Source organism: Anoplopoma fimbria, chromosome 22, assembly GCF_027596085.1.
Source record: "Anoplopoma fimbria isolate UVic2021 breed Golden Eagle Sablefish chromosome 22, Afim_UVic_2022, whole genome shotgun sequence".
NCBI classification, from domain to species: Eukaryota; Metazoa; Chordata; class Actinopteri; order Perciformes; family Anoplopomatidae; genus Anoplopoma; species Anoplopoma fimbria.
In genome coordinates this window covers 905,726-932,806 of record NC_072470.1, presented here as the reverse complement: position 1 = coordinate 932,806, position 27,081 = coordinate 905,726, and the positions used below count along the sequence as shown (strand labels likewise).

Genomic DNA, 27,081 nt, shown 5'->3' with positions numbered 1-27,081 from the left:
ATTATCACGTCTAACTGTGAGAACGCGACTGTGGGAAGGTTTCCAGTCTGAAAAAGGAGGCTTGATATACAGCAAAGAATATATAAATGATGAAATATGAACAATAACTCTTTAAAACAACACACAGTTTCATTCTTTCACTTTCAGTTCAATTGAGAAATCCCCTCTTCACTTATTTCTCTCTCTGCTGTTGGTTTCATTCTGTTTCTACAAGCTTTTGTAGAACAAGCAGCTACTGCACATCTTTGAACACACATCCCTGATGAGGTGTTCCTGTGCAGAGGCCCTGCAGCCTGACAGACCGCACTGAGGGGAGAACAGCCCGGGGCTCGGGGACGCGCACGGGAGCGCGCCCAGCTGTCCCAGCAGCCCTCAGTCAGGCTGTCGGCGCGGCACTGGCTCTCCTCTCCCTCACCTGTGTGACGTCACTACCGATCAGACAGAAGGGCCTCCACCTGTCCAGGTGAGCGCGCCTCCTCCGTCATCACGTGACCTGCGCGTGCGTGTGTGTGTGTGTGTGGTTTCCGGCTGCGCGCGGGGCTGTGAGCAGGTATCAGGTGAAGCGGAAGTGAAGAGAGGAGACGGGCTCGCGCGGCTCACCTGTCCACAGGTGAACAACCAGAAAACAAGAAAAGTAAGTTTATTAAAAATGAGAGATTCCTCACCTGTCTGTCTACCTGTCTGTCTCCACCTGTCTGTCTACCTGTCTGTCTCCACCTGTCTGTCTCTACCTGCCTCTCTCCTGCCTCTCTCCACCTGTCTGTCTCCACCTGTCTGTCTCTACCTGTCTGTCTCTGTCTCCACCTGTCTGTCTACCTGTCTGTCTCTACCTGTCTGTCTCCACCTGTCTGTCTCCACCTGTCTCTGTCTCTACCTGCCTCTCTCCACCTGTCTGTCTCTACCTGTCTGTCTCCACCTGTCTGTCTCTCTACCTGTCTGTCTCTCCACCTGTCTGTCTCTCTACCTGTCTGTCTCTCCACCTGTCTGTCTCCACCTGTCTGTCTCTACCTGCCTGTCTCTCCACCTGTCTGTCTCTACCTGTCTGTCTCTACCTGTCTGTCTCTACCTGTCTCTGTCTCTACCTGCCTCTCTCCACCTGTCTGTCTCTACCTGTGTGTCTCTCCACCTGTCTGTCTGTCTCCACCTGTCTGTCTCTACCTGTCTGTCTACCTGTCTGTCTACCTGTCTGTCTCCCTGTCTGTCTCCACCTGTCTGTCTCCACCTGTCTGTCTCCACCTGTCTCTGTCTCTACCTGTCTGTCTCTCCACCTGTCTGTCTCTACCTGTCTGTCTCCACCTGTCTGTCTCTCTACCTGTCTGTCTCTCCTGTCTGTCTGTCTGTCTCTCCACCTGTCTGTGTCTCCACCTGTCTGTCTCCACCTGTCTGTCTCTGTCTGTCTCCACCTGCTCTCCACCTGTCTGTCTCTACCTGTCTGTCTCTACCTGTCTCTGTCTCTACCTGTCTGTCTCTCCACCTGTCTGTGTCTCCACCTGTCTGTCTCTACCTGCCTCTCTCCACCTGTCTGTCTCTACCTGTCTGTCTCCACCTGTCTGTCTCCCTGTCTGTCTCTACCTGTCCTGTCTGTCTCCACCTGTCTGTCTCCACCTGTCTGTCTCTACCTGTCTGTCTCTCCACCTGTCTGTCTCCACCTGTCCTCCCTCCACCTGTCTGTCTCCACCTGTCTGTCTCTACCTGTCTCTGTCTCTACCTGTCTCTGTCCACCTGTCTGTCTCCACCTGTCTGTCTCTACCTGTCTCTGTCTCCACCTGTCTCTCTCTCTGTCTCCACCTGTCTGTCTCTACCTGTCTCTGTCTACCTGTCTGTCTCTACCTGTCTGTCTCTACCTGTCTCTGTCTCCACCTGTCTCTGTCTCCACCTCTCTGTCTCTACCTGTCTCTGTCTACCTGTCTGTCTCTACCTGTCTGTCTCTACCTGTCTGTCTCCACCTGTCTGTCTCTGTCTGTCTCCACCTGCCTCTCTCCACCTGTCTCTGTCTCCACCTGTCTGTCTCTACCTGTCTCTGTCTACCTGTCTGTCTCTACCTGTCTGTCTCTACCTGTCTCTGTCTCCACCTGTCTCTGTCTCCACCTCTGTCTCCACCTGTCTCTACCTGTCTCTGTCTACCTGTCTGTCTCTACCTGTCTGTCTCTACCTGTCTGTCTCCACCTGTCTGTCTCTACCTGTCTCTGTCTCCACCTGTCTGTCTCCACCTGTCTGTCTCCCTGTCTGTCTCCACCTGTCTGTCTCTACCTGTCTCTGTCTCCACCTGTCTGTCTCTACCTGTCTGTCTCTACCTGTCTGTCTCTCTGTCTCCACCTGTCTGTCTCCACCTGTCTGTCTCTACCTGTCTCTCTCTCTGTCTCCACCTGTCTGTCTCCACCTGTCTGTCTCTCCTGTCCACCTGTCTGTCTCTACCTGTCTCTCTCCACCTGTCTCTGTCTCCACCTGTCTGTCTCTACCTGTCTGTCTCCACCTGTCTCTGTCTCCACCTGTCTGCCTCTACCTGTCTGTCTCTACCTGTCTGTCTCTACCTGTCTGTCTCTACCTGTCTCTGTCTACCTGTCTGTCTCTACCTGTCTGTCTCTACCTGCCTGTCTCCACCTGCCTGTCTCCACCTGCCTGTCTCCACCTGTCTGTCTCCACCTGTCTGTCTCCACCTGTCTGTCTCTACCTGTCTCTGTCTCCACCTGTCTGTCTCCACCTGTCTGTCTCCACCTGTCTGTCTCCACCTGTCTGTCTCCACCTGTCTGTCTCTACCTGTCTGTCTCTACCTGTCTGTCTCTCTCCACCTGTCTGTCTCCACCTGTCTGTCTCTACCTGTCTCTGTCTACCTGTCTGTCTCCACCTGTCTGTCTCCACCTGTCTGTCTCTACCTGTCTCTGTCTCTGTCTCTACCTGTCTCTGTCTCTACCTGTCTGTCTCTACCTGTCTGTCTCTACCTGTCTGTCTCCACCTGTCTCTGTCTCTGTCTGTCTCCACCTGTCTGTCTCTACCTGTCTGTCTCTGTCTGTCTCCACCTGTCTGTCTCCACCTGTCTGTCTCTACCTGTCTCTCTCTCTGTCTCCACCTGTCTGTCTCCACCTGTCTGTCTCCACCTGCCTCTCTCCACCTGTCTGTCTCTACCTGTCTCTCTCCACCTGTCTCTGTCTCCACCTGTCTGTCTCCACCTGTCTGTCTCTACCTGTCTGTGTCTACCTGTCTGTCTCTACCTGTCTGTCTCCACCTGTCTGCCTCTACCTGTCTCTCTCCACCTGTCTGTCTCTACCTGTCTCTGTCTACCTGTCTGTCTCCACCTGTCTGTCTCTACCTGTCTCTGTCTCCACCTGTCTGTCTCTACCTGTCTGTCTCTACCTGTCTGTCTCCACCTGTCTGTCTCCACCTGCCTGTCTCCACCTGTCTGTCTCCACCTGTCTGTCTCTACCTGTCTCTCTCTCTGTCTCCACCTGTCTGTCTCTCCACCTGTCTCTCTCCACCTGTCTGTCTCTACCTGTCTGTCTCTACCTGTCTGTCTGTCTGTCTCTACCTGTCTGTCTCTACCTGTCTCTCTCCACCTGTCTGTCTCTACCTGTCTCTGTCTACCTGTCTGTCTCTACCTGTCTGTTTCTGTCTACCTGTCTGTCTCCACCTGTCTGTCTCTACCTGTCTCTGTCTACCTGTCTCTGTCTCTCCACCTGTCTGTCTCCACCTGTCTGTCTCTACCTGTCTCTCTCCACCTGTCTGTCTCCACCTGTCTGTCTCTACCTGTCTCTGTCTACCTGTCTGTCTCTACCTGTCGCTCTCTACCTGTCTGTGTCTCTACCTGTCTGTGTCTCTACCTGTCTGTCTCTACCTGTCTGTGTCTCTACCTGTCTCTGTCTACCTGTTTCTGTCTCTCTACCTGTCTGTCTCTCCACCTGTCTCTGTCTCTACCTGTCTGTCTCTACCTGTCTGTGTCTCTACCTGTCTCTGTCTACCTGTTTCTGTCTCTCTACCTGTCTCTGTCTCTACCTGTCTGTGGCTCTACCTGTCTCTCTGTCTCTACCTGTCTGTGTGTCTCTCCCGTCTCTCGGTCTCCCCCCCTCAGGGTTCTGGTTCTCCAGGATCTGCAGGTTCTACGTGTGTTCTTTAGTCTGTAAAATAACTCAAAGTAGATGTATTTATTTAAAACACGCTGGTGAGAAATGTCAGGTGACCTGGTGGTTCCAGTGTGAGGCGTTCTTTGGGGTTCTGGTGTTGTTTTAGATTTTTCAAGTATCTGAGGAGAGGTTCTAGTGGACTATAAGGAGGTTCTCGTGTAAGCAGGGTCTCAGCCTAAGCTCTACAGCCTTTAAAGTTCTAGTCATGTACGAAGAGCTTTCTTAGGTTCAAGTACTCTGAGAAAGGGGGTTCAGTGTTTGTTAACACAGTTCTGTTAGGTTCTAGAAGTCTATAATATTTGGCAAGGTTCTAGTGTTCTTCAAGGAAGTCCAAATGGTATTCAAGGTGGTTCTTGTGGCTGAGCAGGATCTAGAGTCATGTCAGTAATACAGTTCTAGTCATCATGGGGAGGTTCCTAGAGGTCTTTGAGGAGGGCAGACTTGTTGAAGGGGTTCTAATGGTCTTTAAAAGGTTCTATCGGTGAAAGAGGTTCCTGTGGCTTTTTTTAAGGAGGTTCTGTGATTTAGCTGAATTCTGTGATCTTTTAGTACATTCTGGCAGGCTTTTAGGTTTAGGTTATCTCTGACAAAGTTCTAGTGGCCTCTGAGGAGGTTCTAGTGGTCTTTAATGGGCTTTTAGTAGCATCTGAGTTGGTTCTAGTAGTCTTTTGCGATGTTCGAGTGGTCTTTGGGGAGGTTCTATTGGTCTTTGTTGAAATTCTAGTTGTCTTTGTGGATGTTCTAGTGGCCTATGAGGAGGTTCCAGTGGTCATAAAGGTGTCCATAGTGGGCTTTTAGGGCCTTGTGATGTGTGAAGAGGTATATTGGTCTTTGAAAAGGTTTTAGTCGCATCTAAGGAGGTTCTAGTGGCTTATGAGGAGGTTCCAGTGGTCCTTGTAGAGGTTCTAGTGGGCTTTTAGGGTCTAGTGATGTGCAGTAGGTTCTGCGTCACTGCTGTTATTTAAATGAAAGTTAATTAAGCTGGTTCTAATAACTTGTTTTCAGACCTGTTTCACCTTTAATGAGCTCATCAGCTGCTGAGTCATGACTGAGTCACTGAATCACATGACCAGGTGTTTAATGACTCCACCAGTCCTCCTCCAGCTCAGCACAGGAACACGGACTACCTAGAACCCTGATCAGTCAGTACCGCCACATTTTAATTTTGGAGCACTTTTTATTTTCACATCTAACATTTGTAGAAACTAGAACCGTCGTAAAAGACCATTAGAACCTCTTTATCCAAGACAACCTCATCATAGACGTCTGGGACCGACAACAAATGGAACCTTCTTGTTGTCAACTAGAACGTCCTCAAAGACCAATAGAAACCCTACATAGACAAGTGGACTGTAAAAGCCCACTAGAACCTCCTCAAAGAACAAATTCATCATAGATAAGTAGACCATTAAAATCACTAGAAACTCTCTAAGAAAACTCACCGGTAAAGAAGTAGAAGGTCCTCTTTGACAACTAGAACGTGCTGTAACGCTACTAGAACCTCCTCAAAGACTGCTGGGAACCCATCGTAGACTATGAGAAGTCTTCTTGGACAACTAGAACCTTCTCAAAGACCAACAGAAACTTCTCATAGATGAATAGAACATACATTAAGACCACTACCACCTCATCTATGATGACTAGAACATCATCTATTATGACTAGAACCTCCTCAAGGACCAACAGACACTCATCACAGATGCATAGAACATTCATAAAGACCACTAGAACCTTTTTGTTCTGTCAGAGTCCCAAACAGCATCAGCAGAGTCAGACAGCAGAGACCAGTCTGCTGACAGCAGCACATTCCTGACTCATGACACAACGACAACCTCAGCTAATAAAACTGTTCTTCAGTTCTTCTGTCAAACTACAGAACAGAGGAAACGAACAATAACAACACAATAGAACGCCTTTGTTGTCATTGCACACCTTTTAATACATAATTATCTGAGTAGCTCCTGAGAGGATACATTGAATTTTGCGTGTTGGCTCTCATAACGGGTCGGTTTGTTTGTTCTAAAGCAAGCTGACGTTGGCGATGAAGAACCTCGACACCTGGGGTTCTCTCCATCTCTGCTGGTTTTTGAGTGCTGGATGGATGGATGGATGAATGATTTCGATGCACACAGTAACTTCTTGGCAATAAATGTATTTGAGCTGAATAAACAAGCAAGAACAGACGGATGAGTGTTGGAGGCTAAAACAACAAATAAATGAGCTTGTTTTAAACCAATGAGCTCACAGTCCAGTTACACAGGTCAATCTGTTCTACCGATAAACACATAAAAACCACACAATCAGAGCTTTCTGAAAAGTCTGTGGATCGTTTGCCGCATATTAAGATAAAAATGAGCAATTAAAAGCAACAATGAGCTCTTTGACGAGTTCTGTGACTCTCTTTGTGTTTGCTAGAACATGATGAGGAAGGTCTAATAATGTGAATGAGCTGCTGGTGTTTTTAATAAACTGTGTCATTTGTGTGTTTTGCAGTGAGTAACCCGATCCCCTCCAACCTGAAGTCTGAGGCCAAGAAAGCCGCCAAGATCCTGAGAGACTTCACCGAAATCTCCAACAGGAACGGACCGGACAAACTCATCCCTGGTGAAAAAGACAAAAAAACCCATCTCGTCTTTTATTACTCCGTCTGTGGAAAGACATTTAAATGATGTTTTCTGTGTGTTGCAGCTCATGTGATCGCAAAGGCAGAAGGTCTGGCCATCATCTCCGTCATCAAGGCCGGCTTCATGATCACCGCCAGAGGAGGCAGCGGCATCGTCATCGCCAGACTGGGCGACAGACGTAAGAACCCAGCTGACTGTCTGTGAAGCTCTAGTCCTATTTTAAAACTGACTGTGATTTACAGTCTATTCGTCTATTAGAAGCTTCTATTGGTCTTTGAGGAATGTTCTAGTGGTATAAAGATATGCAGGGATGACGTAAAAAAAACAACCCACTGTGTCCCTGGTTAAAACGTTAGGCTATAAAGGAACTACAACACGGTCACATGACTTCACGTGTCCACCGCTAAGCTAAAGGAGGACGAGTGTTCTAGTGAGAACGTTTAGTCGTCTCATTTAGCCACTCTTCAAGGAGGTTCTAGTGGTTGTTTAGGTTCTGGTCCACTAGGTCTGGGAGAAGGAACTATTGGTATTTCAAGAGGTTGTAGTGGTCTTTGGGGAAGTTCTAGTGGATGAGGAGATTCTATAGGTATTTTATTAGGTTGTACTGGTCTGTGTGGTCTGTAGTGCTCTTTGATGAGGTAAGAGGTCCTTATCAGGCAGTGAGTCATGTTCATGGTCTTCTTTCACGTGTTTTTATTATATTTTTTTGGGACGTTATGCGTTGCAGAGGAGAAAAAAACTCCCTGAGATCTCCCTGTGGCGTGCAGTCATCTGATGTGTGTCATCATGATGATCCTTTACGCGGCCGGCGGTGGAGGATGGCGCATTTTTTTCGCCGTGCCATAAAAAACCCAGCGAGGATCACACGGGCCTCCTCCTCTTCAGGGCTTTTAGGGTTTTTTTCAGATTTAAAGGAGCAGTTCAACCACAACTCAACACTCTGAAACCAATAAAAACAAGAGGGATGAATTCTTTATTTTATTTTATTTACTGTCCAGATTCTATCAGTGTGAAGAAAGGAAGTCTTTGTTCTTATTTAAGTCCCCTTTACTTATTCTATCTGCAACTAAAAGATGCAGGTTTAAATAATACAAATGTAAACGTGATATAGCAAAAGAATTAGAAATGCTGCATTCTAAATGCACTTTATAATCATGTAATTTGTAATTTAGTGTTTTGAGTAGAAGTAGTAGTCATAACAATAACAATAATCATATTCATAATTATTATACTAAAAGTTTTCAAAACAAATTTACAAAGTGTTTTACATGGATTAACCAGGATCAAAAAGATAAAGTAAATAGAAAACCAGATAATACAGATCGAGAAACTACATAATAAGTGCTGAGTCATGGTTCAGATGTTCAGATGATGCTCTTCTCTCTGCGGTGATCAATCAGTTTGATTGGCTCAGTTGTTTGGAAATATTGATTTATCTGAAATTGGTCACAGGTCTGGATCGAACCATCACTTGGTCTGAATGCAGACTCTTCTTATTCTCAATTTAAAATAATGTTGAAATGTAAGTGTCTGTTTGACTGTTTGTGTTCAGGCTGGTCAGCACCGTCTGCCCTCGGCATCGCCGGCCTGGGAGGAGGCTTCGAGATCGGGGTGGAGGTGAGTTCTCCTGGAGAACCTTTTTATTTATATAAGATGGAACTTGGCTCATCCAGAGGAGAAAGAACCTGAGCCAGGAATGCAATTCTAAGTATTTCAAATGTAAATAATACATTTTGGCTGGTGGTTTTAATATAGAAGTGAAGAAGAAGAACAGCTGATTCATAACGTTGAATAAATAAATGAATGTTCCTCCCTCAGGTGTCCGACCTGGTGATCATCCTGAACCACCGGAGGGCCGTCGAGGCGTTCACGAAGGGCGGGAACCTGACGCTGGGCGGGAATTGCACCGTTGCCGTGGGACCCATGGGCAGGTGATGGCCTGTACTCTCACTGTCCTCTTGATTTATTTTGCCTCCAGATTTAGGAGACGTTTAATGCCAGGTGCCGTGTTTTGAGGCCTGAAGCAAAAAAAAAAAGCCTATCAAACATCTGTAACAACAATAGATGTGATTTTTATTTTAGAGACTTAATTGGTGGGCGGGCTTGGCCAGGTATTTGAGTCGCAGGTAAACATCAGAATAGTTTTGCTGCAGACGGAAAATAAAATGAAATGAGCTTATTTGTCTGGATTCAACTTGTGATTGTCTCCAAAACAATTTTTACGAGTGCATGAGTAGATGTATCTTAAAATACACCAGTACCTTGTTCCACCTTCCAAAAAACACATCTAATTACTAGCTGAACTACATCAAAACTCACATGCCAGCGAAAAAATACCACTCAGTACATGAAGTCATACAAGAACCAAAATATAAAATACCCCTGTAAAAAATATTGGAGTGATTAAAATAATTGAATCATACTAATTGAATCACTATGCAAATATGTTGCAAAACGTAGTAACTACTATTCTAAGTACATGTAGTTTATACTCCCCATCACTGTTAATAAACCTCTGATGAGGAAATATCAAAGGAAGCCTAGCAGAGATATACAAAGCTTTAGTTTTATAAACAGAACTAAAAGGACACTCGAAGAGCACAGACCTCCGCAAAGGCCACGCTCCTGTTGCAATGATAACAAAAGCATGTTTCCACCCCCGGATTCGGATCCACTCCTTTTTAAAGGGTTCTTCCGTGGCTCATCTACACCCTTTGTCCATATTGGGCCGGTAGTTTCTCCTTTTATCACGCTGACAAACAAACAAACAAACCAAAACACATCCTTGGCGAAGGTAATATCAGAGGACCCAGGATCCTGCCTTGTGGAACGCCTCAGAACATCAGCAGTTTGTGAAGTGTACAACAGTGCAATCAAATTTTAAAAGACTTATCATTGCACTCTGAAAACAAAACAAAAAAAGGCTATACTTTTTGATTATAATTAGAAGTGGGATAATGATATCCTTTTTATTTAAATTCAGGAATGTGGAGGCTGACGTGGCTATTCGCAGCACAACGGCGGTCTTCACCTACTGTAGATCCAGAGGTTTGTTTGCTGGTATTTCTCTGGAGGGATCTGGCCTCATCGAACGCAAAGAAACCAACCGCAAGTATGAACCGCAACCGACCGCCACCTACGTGTTGTTCATGTGAACATGAATACAGTTATTGAATATGTGGGTTTATATGTGTGTGGCCTGCAGGTTCTACGGGAGAGAGATCCGTGCATCGGCCATTCTGAACGGTGACGTAGAGCCGCCGCCCGAATGCTACGACCTCTACCACATCCTGGACGCCTACACCGAGGCCTACACCGCCGATTGGACCAGCAAGTACATGCGTCAAAAGGTAGATATCCCCATTGACACCCACCGAATACAGCTTCAACCAAAGACCGTCTACGGGTTCACACATGACGGACAGAACGGGCTTCAGGTTGGAAAGTTAAGTTGAAAAATATTTCTCTTTCCAGTCGTCTTTACCTCCATCCAGACCTCCAGCTCCGTCGCAGAGACCGGCAAGCACCTACCAGAAACCACCAGCCAGTTACCAGCAACCGCCAGCCAGTTACCAGCAACCGCCAGCCAGTTACCAGCAACCCCCAGCCAGTTACCAGCAAACCAGTTACCAGCAAACCAGTTACCAGGAAACCAGTTACCAGGAAACCAGTTACCAGCAGCAGCCAGCCAGGCCGGGTAAAAAGGTCCTCTACCCGAGCATCTCCGTCTACAAATCTGAGACTTCAGGTGAGTTTAACTTCCTCCATCTTCACTCTAGAAAACAGTCGCCTCCTCGTCTCCTTTAATGCCTCCTTCTAACCTTCCCATAACTTCCTTTCCTTATCAACCTCATACCTTTCCCTTCCTACACCCTTGTCTTCTCCACTATCTCCTCCTTTCCTTTTTAATTTCCTCATTCTTTATTGTTCTGTTTCCTTCTCTGCCTCCTTTTCACTTTTCCATCACTACCAACTTTCCTTCAATATCACCCAATTTCCTTCCTTTTTTCCTTCATTATCTTTTTATTATCTTTCCTTTCCTTCCTTACATACTTTACTTGTTTACCTCACTTTCGCCTTCTTTTCTTTTCTATCTCCTTCACTTCATTTACCTTTCCTTTCCTAATTCCCTTCACTTCTATCGCCTTTCCCTCATCACATTCTTTTTTCCTTCCATGCATCCTTATATCTCCCCTACCCCCCTAGTTTCCTTTACTGCCTCCTCCTCTCCTTTTCTTATTTCCTTCTTTATTTTCTCGTTTCTTTCTTTACCCCCTCTATTCCCTTTTGCACCTCCTTTCCTTCCTCCTTTCCTCCTTTGACCTTGATGATCAGCTCAACCTTTTAAACCTTTATCACTGCCTCGTCTGAGTTGAAAGTATTTGAAGGAGAAGAATGAGGGCGTGTCTCTGATCAAAGCTTTAATTATAAGAAGTGGAAAGAATGTGTGCGCTGCCTACAGTTAAGAATGGAGGCTTATGGCCAGAACATTTCTATTGAATCAACACCTGAAGAGTCATTTCCTGAAAAACAGACCTGAGCTTGAATCTACTTTTCTATCTGTTGTGGAGTCCCACAGGGGTCAACACTGGGCCCGGCACTGTTCTTTAACAATCTGCTGGAAACCTCATCAGATAAGTTTCTCCTCCACTTCCTGTCCTACATCTTCCTTTCCTTTTCTACACCCTCACCTCCTTCACTTCAACCTTTGTTCTTTCCTTCCTTCTTTTTTTGTCCATTTCCTCCTTTCCTTCCCTATAACCTACTGTCCCTCACTACCTCCTCATTACCTTCTTCTTGCCTTTTTCTGCCACCTTTGTTCCTTCACTATCACCTTCTGTCCTTCCTTCTTTACTTCTTCCTTTTCTTCACCACCATCATTTTTTTTTCTGCATGCCTCCTTTCCTTCCTTACATCCTTCTTTCTGCCTACCCCTTTATATTATTTCACTATCTTCTTCTTCTTTCCTTTTACCCCTCTTCATTTCCTTCACTTTCTCTACCTTTCCCTCTCCACCATCTTCTTTCCTTCCCTACCTTCTATTTCCTTCTTTCCCTCCTCTGTCAGGTGATTAATTAGTGTTTCCATTCAGGTCTCTTATTAACTACGACCTCGATGAATCAGTTAATATAAACACACAGCGACTCATCAATAACCCTGCTGTCAGGTGTGTGTGTGTGTTGTGTGTGTTGTGTGTGTTGTGTGTGTTGTGTGTGTTGTGTGTGTTGTGTGTGTGTGTTTTGCAGCATCATGAGTCTGCAGCTCCCTCTAGTGGTCTCAGCTTAAATATAAAAATATGTAGATAAATCTGGTTAAATATAACACGATACACGAAGTACAGAAAATGTATAATATTTATCATAATTACAGTTACTTTGATCCTTAATCTGTTTGAGCTGCAGCCAACAATAATTGTCATTATTGATAATCTGTTTGTCTAAAACATCCATCACACATGTTTTCAAATGGCCAAAATTCAAAAACATATTTAGTTCACTCTGATGTAAAATACCGTCTTATTGTAAACATCTTGAAGAATGGACTTTTTACTTTGTGTTTTCTTTCTGTTTCAGATCAGCTCGCCTCCAGAAACCCTCCACACTACGGTACGACGTCACATCACATAATCATATCAGAAACCAGACGTCCTGATGTTCAGGAAACACAAATCTGGTTTCTTGTGTTTTTTATTTCAGTTACAGTTGACGGGCCTCCAGAGAAAAGTGTGTGGTGGAAAACAATTTCCTCTCTATCTATCTATGTCCTGAGATGAGTCTCAATGAGCGTTGAAATAATGATCAAATGACAAATCAATGTCTTTGAGGTATTTTATTTCTTATAAGAAAGAGGTAATGGTTTACAGTATCACAGGGAGCCTGCAAAGCAAATGCACTGAAGTGTAAGGCTGTTCACCCCTGGTATATATGCAGGAAACACCACAAAGAGGGGTGACCAGGGTTATAAATCAGTGTCTGCAGGCTCAGTTCTGAATTAGCATCTCCTGAGTAAAAAGACCAAATAGGTCAATAGGTGATAGAAGAAGGAATAGGGGGAGTAGGCCAAAAGGAGAAAGAAGAACAGGTGGAGGGACGGGAAGCAGGAGAATAAGAGAAAGACGGGGGAGGAAGCTAAATGGAGAGAGAACAGGTGGAGAGAGATGTGTCAAAAGGAGAAAGAAGTGTCCAAAGGAGAGACCTAAAAAAGAAGAACTTGTCTCTGGTTGTTGTTCTTCCTGCACCTGGCCTGGGGCATAACTCCTGATAAGGTTCCAGGCCTTCTGAGTCAGGCCTTCATACATACACCAATATACATTTCCATTACAAGTGTTTCTAAAGGACTCTTATATTATGTTGTGTTTCTAGTTACATAATGTACGTTTCTGTCTATTGTTGTACTCTTGTTGTGTATAATATATTTAAGTTGCTTTTAAATAGTTTGATTTGTTCACTTTGGTAAATTATAACGGGCATTTGTCACAATTTTCAAATATTTTATTGACAAATAAACCAATCGAGAAAGTGATAATAATCGATAGAGATTCTCTACTTCCTAAAATATTGACTTTTTCCCTCATTAATTAGAACAACTCTTTCTTTTTATCCCCCCAGGTGGAGGGTCGTCAGTGGGCGGGGCCAGCGGGCAGCTGGTCGTCACGGCGACGCACCCGTTCACGGGTCAGCAGCCCGGCGACCTGAGCTTCGTCCCCGGCGACCGCATCACCGTCGTCACCAAGACCGACTCCGAGTACGACTGGTGGGAGGGGCAGCTGAGCGACGGCCGCGTCGGCATCTTCCCCGCCAACTTCGTCACGTACTGACGCCCCCTGGCGGTCTGACGGAGGAACTGCAGCGGAGCGGCGGTTTCTACGGCAAGCCGGAGGAGGAATATTTTATGGTTGGGGTAACACGTTAGAGCTGAAGTGATTAGTCGAATGGAAGGAAATGAATCATAAACGAATTAAAGAATCGATCGATCGTCGTTTTTTAAGCAAAAACACCAAAAATGTGAAAAGTTTCCAGGTTGTGAAACATAAGAATTAAAGGAAGTAGTTACAAATGTTCTCAAAATAAATGTATTATTAATTTATAATTAAAAACTTCAAATTAGTTTTCACATTTTTATATGTTGAAATATGACCTGTTATGTTCTGACTAAGCTTAATATGTAAAGTAATTCATTCAAAACCTTTTTATTAAACATGTTCCCCTTTAATTCAGACCAAACTACATCGTTCTCTCCAGGACACTAATATCTGCATCATGAGGTGTTGTTGGGTTTATTTTTTTATCGTAAAATATTTAAGGACTAATGAGAAAAACTCAAGGAGACAATTTAGTTTAGTTTAATTAATAATGAAGACGACTTTTTCTTGTTATAAGATGTAAATGAGTCTGGATTCAGTTTTGTAGACGTAAGACATTAATAATATATTAACAATTAAATAAGAATTAACAATTTTTATTAGGAATCGTAGAAAAAGAACCAAAAACATCTGTTTAAACACTTTTAAAAAGTACAAAGTCTTTTCTCCATTAATAAAACTTCGAGCTGCCTATTTAAGACTAATTAAAACATTTTCTTTAATGTTCAGTGTTGAGTTCAGGGGAGTTTGCTGCGTGGGGAATCTCAACACCAACTGACACCGCTGCACTTTGTTTACATGGTGATTTTTGTTTGTTTCCGTTTAATTTAATATCAAAAACACTGACTTCCTGTCCTGTCCCTTCAAACTAAAACACAAAAAAACAATAGATATTGACACATTAAATGTTTATTAAAAACAATAAAGGATTTTATTTTATTTTCACTAAGATACTTTAGAATTAAAGCACTTTTCAAACTGGGTGAAGGTGATTTTATTTATTTTTTTGAAAGGAATTAAATTTGGTTTTAGAAACAACTTTTAACTTTCTGGTAAATATTTAGTTACTTTTCTTCACTGCGTTCGTATCAAACAGTATTTAAAAGCTTAACTTGTGGGATCTGTTACAGCAGGGTTAGGGTTTTATATCTGTTTATAGAGTTCATATCATGATGATGATCATGATGAAGGTGAATTCTGTCAGTTCTTTTGATAAAAACAAAGGTGTGGTGTTTTTACATATTAGACTTTGTACACAAATTATAAATAAATCAACTTATTGAGACTTTGCTTCTATTTTCTTCTCTTTTTTTATATAGAAAGGCTTAAAAATACAGAAGAATATCTGTGAAATGACACTTAAACCAGATCAAACAGGAACTTGGTGAGTGTTTTACTTTAAATATGTTTTCAAATAAATCCATTAAAGTGTTTTAACCTCTTAAGAAGATAATTTGGATTAACCCATTATTCCCAAAAATGTGTGAAACGTTTCTGTAAAATGTCCTTAAAGCATTTAAATATTGCGATACTTCCACTTTACTTCAGTGTTTGTACTTCATGTTGAAGATGATTCAGTCAGGTGTGCTGTTAAAGGTTGACCTGCAGAGGGCGCTGCAGCTGTAGAAACTAAATCTGACACCAAAACACAGACGTTGTGAAAATATATTTACATTAAAAACCTGCATAAAAACACAATTATGATTAATAATCAACTTTTATTTGCACTAATTACAAATAATAAATTATGTATTATTACAGATAAAACTACAAGCAGTATGTAAAGTACCTAAATAAACCTTTACCAGCTGAAAAAACACAGAAATGCATTAATTATTGTAATACTATAATATTATTCTGCATGATGTACTTTTGGTGATGCTAATACTGTAAAATAACTAAAAACATTTACTCAAATACTTTAAATACATACTGAAGTACTACTAATAATTATAATACAATATTATTTAATAAAGGAGACATTTTGCAAGATGAGTAATTTTCATTTTTGTACTTTAAGTACATTTTGATGCTTATACTTCTTTACCTATAATGGAGTATTTTTAGAATACTTAAGTAAACTATCTGAGTACTTCTTCCATCGCTGTACTTCTACTTAAGTACATACTTTTAATGGTTTACCCTGTAGTAGTACAGCTTGTAGTACATGAGTACTTCTTCAGCAACAAAGGAGGAAAACTACATTTTAGTTCAGTTTATTTTTGACCGTTGTGAAAGCAGAAAAACAAAACTAATTAAACACAGACGTCCTCTAAAGAGTAGGAAATCCTCCAGCAGCCTGTCACATGACATCATCGTCATCATGGCCATTTTTGGTCTTTAATTTAAAATCAGGAGTAAACACTAACAAAACAATTAAATCTGTTCATTAAAGTTTAAACTAAATTTTAAAAAAAAGTGTGTGTGTGTGTGTGTGTTTATATCAGTCCAGTGTGTGTGTGTGTGTGTGTGTGTTTATATCAGTCCAGTGTGTGTGTTTGGTGTGTGCGTGTCGTCTTTCTCTGCAGGGAGTGTCTCAGCTTTCCTGGTTTGGCTGCTCACCAGCTTCCTGGAAAAACACACACACACGTCATAAATCAACACAATGATTACCTTTACAGCTGTGTGTGTGTGTGTGTGTGTGTTTGTGTGTGTCACATAGTTTATTTTCTTTCTTGCAGATCTTGAAGAATTTGTGGCTTTCTAGTTCAAACTTTATTCAAATATTTAATTGAAAAACATGACAGAAATAAGTTTAACCAACATATTTTAAAAATAAGAGTCTTGATTTGTTGATTCAAGCCTGAATATTTGTGAACTCAGAGAAGAGAGAACTTTATTTTATTACTGTAAAGAAAAAGACAAAACATCCTAATCTGGTCTGCCGGGAAGAAGAAGGTAACTATGGCGGGAAGTAGGTGACAACAACGCTAGAAGGCGACGAAGATGGGACATAAGTCACAAAAAATGGAGAAGAAGGAAGTCGGTTAAGACTATGGGAAGTAGGTTACAACTATGGGAAGTAGGTTACGACTATGGGAAGTAGGTTAAGACTATGGGAAGTAGGTTAAGACTATGGGAAGTAGGTTAAGACTATGGGAAGTAGGTTACGACTATGGGAAGTAGGTTACGACTATGGGAAGTAGGTTACGACTATGGGAAGTAGGTTACGACATGGGGAAGTAGGAGTTGACGAAGGAAAGTAGGCGGTGACCCGGGGAAGTAGGTGACAAAGAAGGAAGAACGTGACCTCCCCTCTCCAGGAAGAAGTCAATGACGACGGGAACCACAACAGGAATTAAGCAGTGATGATAGGAAGTAAGTGACAACTGGGCAGGTGCCCCATGTACCAGAGCTGAGTCGTTACCATCGGGGCCAAGTCTCAAATCCAACCTGTGGCGCCTTTCCCTTCATCTTTCAAGTCTCATCTGTTTTAACTATCAATTAAAGGCTAAATAAAACAGGTCTGATGTCGATAAAGTTTTACAGTTTGTGTTTTTTCTCACCATGTCCTCCAGAGGGCGCCCATGCTGGGTGGGCGGGGCCGAGGCTGCCTGTCACAGTCCTCCACCGAATCAGGGAGCGGGACGCCGCTGGTCTCCGGCAGCAGCAGACACAAACCGCAGCCTATGATTGGTCCGCTGCTGTACACGACCATGGCAGCCAATGAGATCGCACCATTTGGAGTGGAGGGGACGAGGGAGTTTACCAAGCAGCCGACCCGGAAGGACAGGTTGACCAAGGACACGCACCGCTGTCTAGATTATAATGACATGGTTAGCATTATATATGCTCTACAAACATACGTGTGTACATATATATATGTGTATGTATCTGTACATATATATGTATATGTACCTGACCACAGTGGGGAACAGCTCAATGCTGTACAGGATGGAGATGAAGACTGCAGCCAGGATGCAGAGTTTCCCCAGCAGAGCCAGACTCATCACCAGCACCGGCTCGCCTGCACACACAATATACAGTACATCACCTCGTACCTGATTACTGATCAATAACATTGATTAGTTCAGTGCGGAGCTTTATGCGCAGACAGAACGTCCTTAACTTGGAGTGGATTAATGTTGTAATTTATATAATCATGTTTATAAAATAAGGTATAAGTAAATAAGCGTCCGACTCTACGCTGACGATACACTACTGTACGCCCATAAAGTCTAGTGACGCTGCTAATGTATAGAAACTAAACACAGTATTAAACTGCTCTCTGTGTCGGGGGTAAGCTCCTCAAACTTACGTTATGTTCTAAGTCTCACAGACACCATAACGGACTATATAAACTTTTGTGTGGAGAACACCGTACCCACCAGGACTGTACGGTGTTTTTCCAACAGCAAACCCTGGATCAATCCTGAGATAAAGACCCTCCTCAAGGAGAAGAAGAGGGTCTTTAGATCAGGAAACAAGGAGGAGCTGAGGAGGAAGATCAGGGAAGGGAAAAATGTCTACAGGACAAAGATGGAGGATCAGCTGCAGCAGAACAACATCAGCGGAGTCTGGAAGAGCCTCAAGGCCATGTCTGGCCACAAGGGGCCCAACCAACAGCCTGTGGGGGACCAACAGTGGGTGAATGATCTGAACTCATTCTTTAACAGATTTGATCAGCCCCACAAGGAACCGTTCTGGCTCCATTCCTCTTCTCCATCTACACCTCGGACTTCAAACACAACTCTGCTACCTGCCACCTGCTAAAGTTCTCTGATGACTCTGCATCGTCGGCCTCATCTCCGCCGGTGATGAGAGGGAATACAGAGAACTGAACCAGGACTTCACAGGATGGAGCCAGCAGACCCGCCTCCAGATCAACTCTGGTGAAACCAAAGAGCTGGTGGTGGACTTCCGCCGGGGTAAACACTGTCCTCCGGAACCAGTGAACATCCAGGGACAGGACATTGAGATTGTGAGATCTTATAAGTACCTGGGTGTTCACTTGAACAATAAACTGGACTAATCATTCAAAGGCACTTTATAAAAAGGGTCAGAGCAGACTGTATCTGCTCAGGAGACTGAGGTCTTCAGGAGTGCAGGGAGACCTCCTGAAGACCTTTTTCAACTCTGTGGTGGCATCAGCCATCTTTTATGCAGTGGTCTGCTGGAGCAGCAGCATCTCAGCAGCAGACAAGAAGAGACTGAACAAGCTTGTCAGGAAGGCCAGCAGTGTGCTGGGGTGTCCACTGGATACGGTGGAGGTGGTGGGAGACAGGAGGGTGATGGCCAAGCTGTCATCCCTGATGAACAACACCTCTCACCCCATGCAGGACACCCTGGCAGCTCTGTGCAGCTCCTTCACCACCGGCTGCTTCACCCCCGGTGGTGAAGGAGAGGTACCGCAGGTCCTTCCTTCCTGCTGCTGTCAGGCTGCACAACCAGCTCTGCTCCCAGCAGACCACATGACACATGACAATAAAATACACTGTGCAATTATAGCTTTAATAGTTTTTTTTTTCTGTCTGTAAATATAATATTTCAGTTATTGTTGTTTTTCTACTGTTTCTTATTGCTTATTTATAATACTTTTTTATTTCATTTTATTTTTATCTTGTCTTTCTTCTACTATGTCTCTTGTGTGCACTTTACTCTCTGCTGCTGTAAGCCTGCACATGTCCCCGCTGCGTACTAATAAAGGATTATCTTATCTTATCTTATCTTAAGTACATATTTTTAAAGCAATGATTTGGTAATGAAAACAATGGATAATAAGAGTAGTATCCATAAAATCCGAAAGTGGGGCTGATAGTACGACAGTGCAACACATGTGATATGCAGGACTAGTACACATCTGCCCACCGTTGTATCTGGACAGCAGTAACGACAGGAAGCAGGCCGCTCCGCTCAGGAACAAAGCGAGCATGCTGATTGGCCGGCGTCCCAGGCGGACCAATGGGACGAGCAAGCAGGGAGCCTCTGATAGGCCGGAGAAGAACTGGGCGGAGTAGACGCCGACGCCAAAAGAGCCGATGTTCATGCAGATGCCGAAGTACGTCAACGCTGACACAGCACTGCAGGATAAACACAGGTTATACATCACTGATTCAGGCCAGAAATGTAAAAGTAATATTTAACTATAAACGCTCTGAAAGGTTCCAGGATATAACTTTATAATATAGTACTTATTATAACGAAATGGAGACAGCGTTGAAGTGGACATTTTAAACATACAATGTCTCTTTACTTTCAAGCCCTCTGAACCTGATCCTGAACCTGATCCTGATCCTGATCCTGAACCTGAACCTGATCCTGAACCTGATCCTGATCCTGAACCTGAACCTGATCCTGAACCTGAACCTGATCCTGAACCTGAACCTGATCCTGATCCTGATCCTGATCCAAGATGTCGTTCAAAGCTTCAAGTAAGATATTGTTTTGTCAATTGTAAAAAGTCAGAGATTTTATTTTATTTTTTAATTATTATAAGCTTCTTGTCCAGAAATGAAAATTGTATTCATACAGGGTTAATTTTCTCAATATTAAAACCTGATAATAATTAATGTCAAAAATATTATTATTTATTCCACAAAATAAAATTTAATGTCAAAATATTCAAACTTTTGTCACCAAATATTGCAAATTTATTATCAAAATATTACAATTTTATCCTAAAAATATTACGACTTAGTTCTTTAAATATTCTAACTTATTTAAAGAAATATGATTATTTAATTGTCAAAATATTTAAACTTTATCCTCAAAATGTTACAACTTTGGCCTCAAACTATTTCGACATAAATTCAAAAATATTATTATTCAACTTACAAAATATTCCAAATGTTTTCTTAAATTATAACGTTATCCTCAAAATATTCCGTAATTGTCAAAACGTTACAATTTAATCTTAAAGACATTACAACAAAATCAACTTTGACAACTTATACTTATAAGTTTCTTCAACTTCTTTATAATATATATATATATATATATATATATAATATATAATATATATATATATATATATATATAAATTATTGCTATACAGATGATATAGGTATATATTTCTCTCTCTCTATATATATATACATACATATATATATGTATGTGTGTATATATATATAAGTGTTCGGTACCTGAGGTAGCTCATGATGGAGAGCCGCAGAAGGACGGTGGGGTGTTTCAGGTGGATGATGTCACTGGGGGCGGGGCCTCCAGGTGACTGCTCCTTCTGAGCCTCGGTGGCTTTCTGCATGTCGGACCACGCCGAGTCCAGCAGCTACACACAGACACACACTCATTCACTACACACTGACAGACTTTAACTGAAACAGAATGTGTGTGTGTGTTGTGTGTGTGTGTGTGGATACCAAGTCCAGACACTGTTTGTCTGCAGGGCTGTTGTCACGGTAACGTTCCAAAACATCCATCCTCTTCCTTAGCAGCAACCAGCGAGGAGACTCTGGGATGGAACTGGAAACAAGTCTCAAAAGATGAGCAGACAGACAGTCAGACAGACAGGTAGACAGGACAGGTGCACCTACAGGTAGAGCGGCAGACAGACGAGCTGGGGCAGAGCCAGCGTCAGGTGCAGCCGTCTCCAGGTGGGGCTGAGCCAGGCCAGCGGAGCTCCGCCCATCGTCCCCAGACTGAAGCAGAACGGCAGGAAGGCCGGCGGCCAGAGGCGAGCGGCCGGCGGCGTCCACTCCACGGCTGCAGGAGAAACAAACGCCTGTGAGTGAGAAGTGTTTACCCCAAATATCAACGCTCACTTTCTTTACGTCAGGTAGAACCCCACTCTCAGCTGATCACCATAAGATAGTCCTTTATTAGTACGCAGCGGGGACATGTGCAGGCTTACAGCAGCAGAGGGTAAAGTGCACACAAGAGACATAGTAGAAGAAGACAAGATAAAAAATAAAATGAAATAAAAAACAAGTATTATAAATAAGCAATAAAAAAACAGTAATACACAAAAACTGAAATATTATATGTACCATGGCAACGCCGTTTGAAAATCCGCCATATTGAAGCGGTTAACTTCTCTAGAGCCTAACATTTTTAAGTGTGGTATCGGGGTCTAGAATACAGACTGGATATCAAACTAGAGATTGAGACCATAAACTCATGTTTACAATGTTTACTGAGGGAATAAATCAAGAGAGAAGTAGAGTCATTTTCTCATAGACTTCTATACAACCAGAGGAGTCGCCCCCTGGTGGACAGCAGAGAGAATGCAGCTTTAACACAGGAAGCTTTAAAGAACCAGAGTTTTTCTCCTGTTCTAGAATCATCAGGATGTTTGTAATAAACCTGCTGCCCCCTTTCAGTCTCAACCCAGAGGTCAAAGGTCAGGAAGCTGCTGGAAGCGGTCTTATCCTCATTAGCACTCAGTCGGGTCAGTGAGACCTTTATCTGGGACACGTGTTCGTTATCAGCCCGGGCGTCCCACTGTGGTCCAATACAACTCATCAGACACCAGTCAGCCACAAACCAGTGAGGCCCGTTAGGTAACAGGAGGAGGAGGAGGAGGAGGAGGAGGAGGAGGAGGAGGTCATTACCCAGACTGAAGGAGCAGATGTTGATGCAGCAGCAGCAGACGCCGGTCACACAGCGGACAGCGAGGTAGAGGACGGGCTGAGGAAGCAAGGCGGGCACCAGCCCACAAACGGCGTGCACGTACACGCACACCAGCAGCACCGTGCGCTTCCCGTACCTGCACAGAACATCAGCGTGGGAGAACGTTAAAGCCGCCACAACAAAGCTGAAGATGACTTTAATGTGTTTAATGTGTCGTACCGGTCGGAGATGGCTCCGCCCAGCAGCGAGCCCAGCAGCAGACCGACCATGAAGAACGTCTGACCGAACGCCAACCAGTCTGACCAATCACACACTGACTGACGCACACACACACACACACACACACACACACACACACACACACACACACACACACACACACACACACACACAGAGAAGATGTGTGTCCGAGTAAACAATTAGGCTGCTTCTAATCGGCCTCATAGATAAATCTGCACAAAAATGTTCGAGTCTAAAATATATCCCAAATATATTATTGTTTTTATTACTCTTGGGTGCAAAACTTCAGCTCATTCGGCTGCATTTACATTTGTTTGCATGTATGAATAAAGATCAATTCACTTTGCAATGCTTTAAAACAGAGAAGCATTATAGACACGATGTTGATGGTGTATTTATATGTGTTTTTAATTAAAGTATCTATATTCCGAGCTTCATCTATCTCCATTTCATACACACTTATCTTAACTTACTCTTTATTTCTTAGCTTGCTTATCATATTTTATTGTAAATGCTCATGTTTTCTCTCTTTAGATTACATCTTTTCCTTTTGCACTGTGTTTATTTTCATGCACAGATCACAAAGTCAGACTCCTTTTATGCGTAGCTAACTTGGTAATAAACCGTTTCTGATTCTGAATCTTTGGTAACAATATCCTGATGTTTTCCTTTCACAGTAGACGGAAACATTAACAGCTTCATGTTGCACATTAACGCTGAATGTTAATCTGTACACTTCTCTCTTGTGTAATGTTGTTTTTTGTCTCACAGACTTCTTTGTTTGAAGCTCTTCACATTCTAAAGTGTTTAAATATTAAATAAATGTTCTTATTTTACAGGAATATCGAGGTAAAAAGCTCCTGGCAGTGAGCATCACTCACGTCTCGGTTCCCGCTCTCCGAGGCTTCCCCGGGCCGTGATTGGTTGCCGCCGGCGTTAGGCACCAACGTCCCGCCGCCGCCGCCGCCACCTGTGCCGTTGCCTTGGCTACAAGAGGCCGCCACGATGGCGGCCGTGAAGACGTCGAGAAAGAAGAGGAACGAGGTGAAGAAGAAGACGAGTGAGAGGCGCCAGTAGACGGACAGCTGCAGCGGAGACATGGCGTCCCAACGGCCTGGAACTAATCTCTTATGACTTTCTTTTTTTTTTTATCTCCAGTTGCCTCAGAGAGAAACTACCACGAGCTCCTCATTCTGTTTCTGTGTTTCTCAGAAGAGCGAACAGCTGCTGCCGACCTGGAGAGCTGTCGACCCGACAGCAGAGGGGTCAGATTTAAAGTGAACTTTCATCCACAGAGTTTACCTCTCCGCCTTCTTTCCCTTACAAGGACAGGAGGAGGTGGGGGGCTTTCTGTGAAGGGATGCAGCGACACCCTCGGGTCATCTAATGCATTACATGTTATCATTTAAAAACAAAAAAAGAATGCCAGAATGAATTTAAAAAATACAAGAAATTAAAAACCAAACAAATAAACAGGCAGCTCATAAAAATGAGGATGAGAATTAAAAGTATAAAAGTATTGTTAGGTTTAGTTTTCAGCCTGCTCATTTTCATTAATCAAGAAAATAATCTGGAGCATGAAAAGCCTTCAAGGGCTGGTGACCTGGCGCCATCTAGTGGTGAGGCAACAGATTGCAACCAACTGGACCTTGAAAAGTCACTTCTCTTTTTTGTGTATTTTCCTATGAAAGTGTCAAATTCCGCTCTTTACAGTCTTTTCAAAATAAATTTCTGTCTAAAAAGGAAACAATTTAGAAAAGCAAATTACTAACAGACGCGACACCAAGATATGAGGCAACAGGCTTGATAAATTGTGACGTGAACAGTTTTTGATTTGTGATAAAATAACAAGGATTCATGTTTTATTGGAATTAACTCAAGAAAAAGAAAGTAAGGAAACAGAGAACAGTAATTTAAGAGCACATTTATTAAAGAAAACCCAGAAAACACATGTTCACATTGTAGTTTTCACATTTGCAGAAAAATAAGAACAGCATTTAAAGTTTACACAATGTTCTTTTAAAAACATATAAAGTAGGCGTACATATATACCCAAAAAACTAATAATACGAATTTAACAGAGCTTGAAAAAGTATTTTAAATTTACTTAAATTATAGGGTTATAGCCAAAAGAATTTAAACTTTTTAATTCTTGCATATTTCTTTATGTTTCTAATTATTCCATTAATTAAACAAAAATGTATTCAATTATAAATAACCATAAGGTCACATTTGAATGTATGACTAAACTTCTTCACGATCAGGTCATTTGACTAAAAGAACACTGAATGTCTTCACGCTGTAGTTTGTCCTCCACATTTCCCATCATGCTTTGCTGCAGGCGTTAAGGTTAACTCCTGTCACCACGGCGGAGACGGGGGCGGAGTAAGTGGACGCCATGTTCTGTAGGCCGAGCATCAGACAGCAAAGGCTGAAACGCAGCGCTTTCCCCACGTTCTGATGGACGGAGAAAACAAAGTTAAGGTTTCAAATCCTGCCACTGCCTCAGAGCAAGGCATTAACACAGGGCAGGTTTAAAAAATACTCTTTTAACTTTAAAAAATGTAACTTCTCGCTGTGTTAATTGGTCGGTTCAGACTTTAATATCTCCACAACTGTTGAATCCCATGAGCTCTTTTGTTCCTCATCCCCAGAGGATGTATCTTACTGATTTTTGGTGATCCATTGAGTTCTGAGTTGTTTCTTATATCCAGTAAAAGTATTTAAACAACTACTAGGTTGATTGTTTACAGAGATTCATGGTTCCCTTAAGATGTATCCTCATGATTTTGGTCTTTCACCGCCATCATAAGGTTGACATAATAAGTTTTAAATGTCACAACAACTATTGATTTGATTGTCATGAACGTTTGCCCTGACATTCATGTTCCCCAGAGGTTGAATCCCTCTGACTTTGGTTATTGTCTGAATTTTCCTTTAGCGACATCATAAAGTTAGTATTTAAAGTTTTAATTGGCACAGCAACTATTGGGTGGATTGTAATGAAAGTTGGTTCAGACGTTCATGTTCCCCAGAGGATGAATCCTACTAACTTTGGTTATCGTCTGACTTTTCCTTTAGTGCCATCACAAGGTTGACACTTAAAGTTTTAAACAAATGTCAAAGCAACTATTGGGTGGATTTTAATGAAAGTTGGTTCAGACGCTCATGTTTCCCAGAGGATGAACCCTTTAGACATTTTCAGGTACTATACAGAAGAATTCTGTTACAGAATACCTTGTTTTTCATGCCTTTAGCTTTTCTCTGTATTTGTTTTTCATATCAGGCTGAAAAAGTTGAGTTGTGTCGAGGTCAAAGGTCAAACTCACTCTGCTGAGTCAATGTTTAACAAATGTGAAAAAAACTGTTTTTAGCTTCACCTGAAGCTAAAAACAGTTTTACTCTCCAAACAAACGTTTATTCAACCCGTCATTCAACTTCTGCTGCTTCATATATGTGTGACTTATTTTATCTTTTATTTAAATATACACGATTCACTTTAATTAAACAAACTCAAACTGTATTTTTAGAATTAAATTAAGATTTTAACATGTTTTGTTTTTTTGTTTAGATGCTTTCTTTCTTTGTCAGTTAAATTTTATATATATATGTATATATATGTATATATATATATATATACAGTAAATATAATAGTTGTGATAACATTCATGTATTTAAATTGCATTGTTTTAAAAAAAATTTATTTTTATTATATTATTATAAATCCTAATCCCACTTAAATCCTTATCTTACCTTTTACTAATAATTGCCATTTTTCGTATTTATTTGACAAGTTAAGCTGATATTAGTTGGTCAAATGATAATAATTATTTATATGTGTATTGTTATTATGAATTAATGTTTGTTTGTAGCTTTCTTTTATTGTGTATTTAAATTTAAATATTTGCTGATAATTATTTCTTTTTTGGTATATTTTATTCATATTTATTCATTTATTTACTCTATGTTTGTTTTTGTTTTTATAATATGATATTTATTAATTTTAATCAATTGATATCATTGTATTTTATGAATATTTAGTATTTTTTATTCTGTTATATTTTATATTTGTTGTTTCTACGTAAAGTTGCATCATATATTTGTTACATTCAGTTTAAAACATTGATTAACAGACAGCCCTTCAGGTCAGAGGTCAACACTTCTTCCTACCTTCCTGTACTTCTTGTACTTCTTCTTCTTCCTCCTCTTCTTCTCCTCCTTCCTCCTCCTCCTCTCCTCTGGCGTCTCCTTCTCCTCCTCCACCTCCTCGATCAGAGGTTCGTATCGATCCGGCAGGACGGAGAAAAAAACCTCTTTGGAGTTTTTCTGCTTCTTCTTCTCTGGTGGAGGAGCAGCGTCCTCCTCGTTCTCCTGAGCTCCCATCCCTCGTTCCTCCTCGTCTAAATACTTCTCCTTTCTCCTCTGACCTCCTTGTGTTCAGGCAGGAGGACCTTTGGAGCGAGGAGGAGTCAAACCTTATGAGCAGCCTGAAGCTCTCTTCAGACAGGAAACGTTGTGAGCTTTGACATGGAACACACTAAAGCAGGATTAGAAGAAGAATGTGGAGTTTTGAAGTGAACTCACCTCATCAGTTTGTGGTTTTCCTCCAGTTAGATTCTCTGCTGTTTGTTTTACAGAGTCAACAGTCAAACTGAAACACTGCGTCAACATACAAAACGAGAAAAGCACGTCATGTAGAAAATAACATGACATG

General features: G+C 42.3%; 3 protein-coding genes across 4 annotated transcripts; 1 reads left to right on the top strand and 2 right to left on the bottom strand.

The window, feature by feature from the left end:
• The first annotated feature begins 380 nt into the window (after nucleotides 1–380).
• sh3yl1 (SH3 and SYLF domain containing 1) lies at nucleotides 381–14,877 on the top strand. The gene is made up of 10 exons (XM_054623682.1): nucleotides 381–634; nucleotides 6,609–6,719; nucleotides 6,804–6,917; nucleotides 8,292–8,356; nucleotides 8,558–8,670; nucleotides 9,723–9,851; nucleotides 9,945–10,089; nucleotides 10,214–10,487; nucleotides 12,313–12,345; nucleotides 13,348–14,877. Coding segments are annotated over exons 1-10 (1,194 nt in total). The 5' UTR covers nucleotides 381–633; the 3' UTR covers nucleotides 13,557–14,877.
• Nucleotides 14,878–15,586: 709 nt separating this feature from the next.
• On the bottom strand, nucleotides 15,587–23,617 carry LOC129111638 (solute carrier family 22 member 13). 2 transcript variants are annotated; one of them, XM_054623671.1, is made up of 10 exons: nucleotides 23,249–23,617; nucleotides 22,347–22,444; nucleotides 22,109–22,263; nucleotides 21,092–21,260; nucleotides 20,918–21,020; nucleotides 20,684–20,826; nucleotides 19,410–19,621; nucleotides 17,460–17,568; nucleotides 17,108–17,359; nucleotides 15,587–16,170 (listed from the first exon to the last, which is right to left on the bottom strand). In XM_054623671.1, exons 1-10 carry the CDS (start codon nucleotides 23,465–23,467, stop codon nucleotides 16,077–16,079), a joined length of 1,554 nt encoding a protein of 517 aa, XP_054479646.1. In that variant the 5' UTR covers nucleotides 23,468–23,617; the 3' UTR covers nucleotides 15,587–16,076. The 2 variants fall into 2 exon arrangements, with proteins under 2 accessions (XP_054479646.1, XP_054479647.1); XM_054623672.1 differs by having other exon boundaries at nucleotides 22,347–22,440; nucleotides 23,249–23,319.
• Nucleotides 23,618–24,281: 664 nt separating this feature from the next.
• LOC129111665 (required for drug-induced death protein 1-like) lies at nucleotides 24,282–26,968 on the bottom strand. The gene is made up of 3 exons (XM_054623703.1): nucleotides 26,952–26,968; nucleotides 26,538–26,864; nucleotides 24,282–24,824 (listed from the first exon to the last, which is right to left on the bottom strand). Exons 2-3 carry the CDS (start codon nucleotides 26,748–26,750, stop codon nucleotides 24,693–24,695), a joined length of 345 nt encoding a protein of 114 aa, XP_054479678.1. The 5' UTR covers nucleotides 26,751–26,864; nucleotides 26,952–26,968; the 3' UTR covers nucleotides 24,282–24,692.
• Between the last annotated feature and the right edge of the window lie 113 nt (nucleotides 26,969–27,081).

What these genes read in the sequence shown, in the direction of transcription:
- LOC129111638 (XM_054623671.1), bottom strand. Translation starts at nt 23,467, where the DNA reads ATGTCTCCGCTGCAGCTGTCCGTCTACTGGCGCCTCTCACTCGTCTTC. An exon ending in ACTGCTGTCCAGATACAACG is followed by an intron (nt 17,569 to 19,409) that starts GTGGGCAGATGT and finishes TTGTGTGTGCAG; the next exon opens with GCGAGCCGGTGCTGGTGATG. An exon ending in CTGTTCCCCACTGTGGTCAG is followed by an intron (nt 17,360 to 17,459) that starts GTACATATACAT and finishes ATTATAATCTAG; the next exon opens with ACAGCGGTGCGTGTCCTTGG.
- sh3yl1 (XM_054623682.1), top strand. An exon ending in CTACAAATCTGAGACTTCAG is followed by an intron (nt 10,488 to 12,312) that starts GTGAGTTTAACT and finishes TTTCTGTTTCAG; the next exon opens with ATCAGCTCGCCTCCAGAAAC. An exon ending in CAGAAACCCTCCACACTACG is followed by an intron (nt 12,346 to 13,347) that starts GTACGACGTCAC and finishes TTATCCCCCCAG; the next exon opens with GTGGAGGGTCGTCAGTGGGC.
- LOC129111665 (XM_054623703.1), bottom strand. Translation starts at nt 26,750, where the DNA reads ATGGGAGCTCAGGAGAACGAGGAGGACGCTGCTCCTCCACCAGAGAAG. An exon ending in AGTACAAGAAGTACAGGAAG is followed by an intron (nt 24,825 to 26,537) that starts GTAGGAAGAAGT and finishes TCCGTCCATCAG; the next exon opens with AACGTGGGGAAAGCGCTGCG.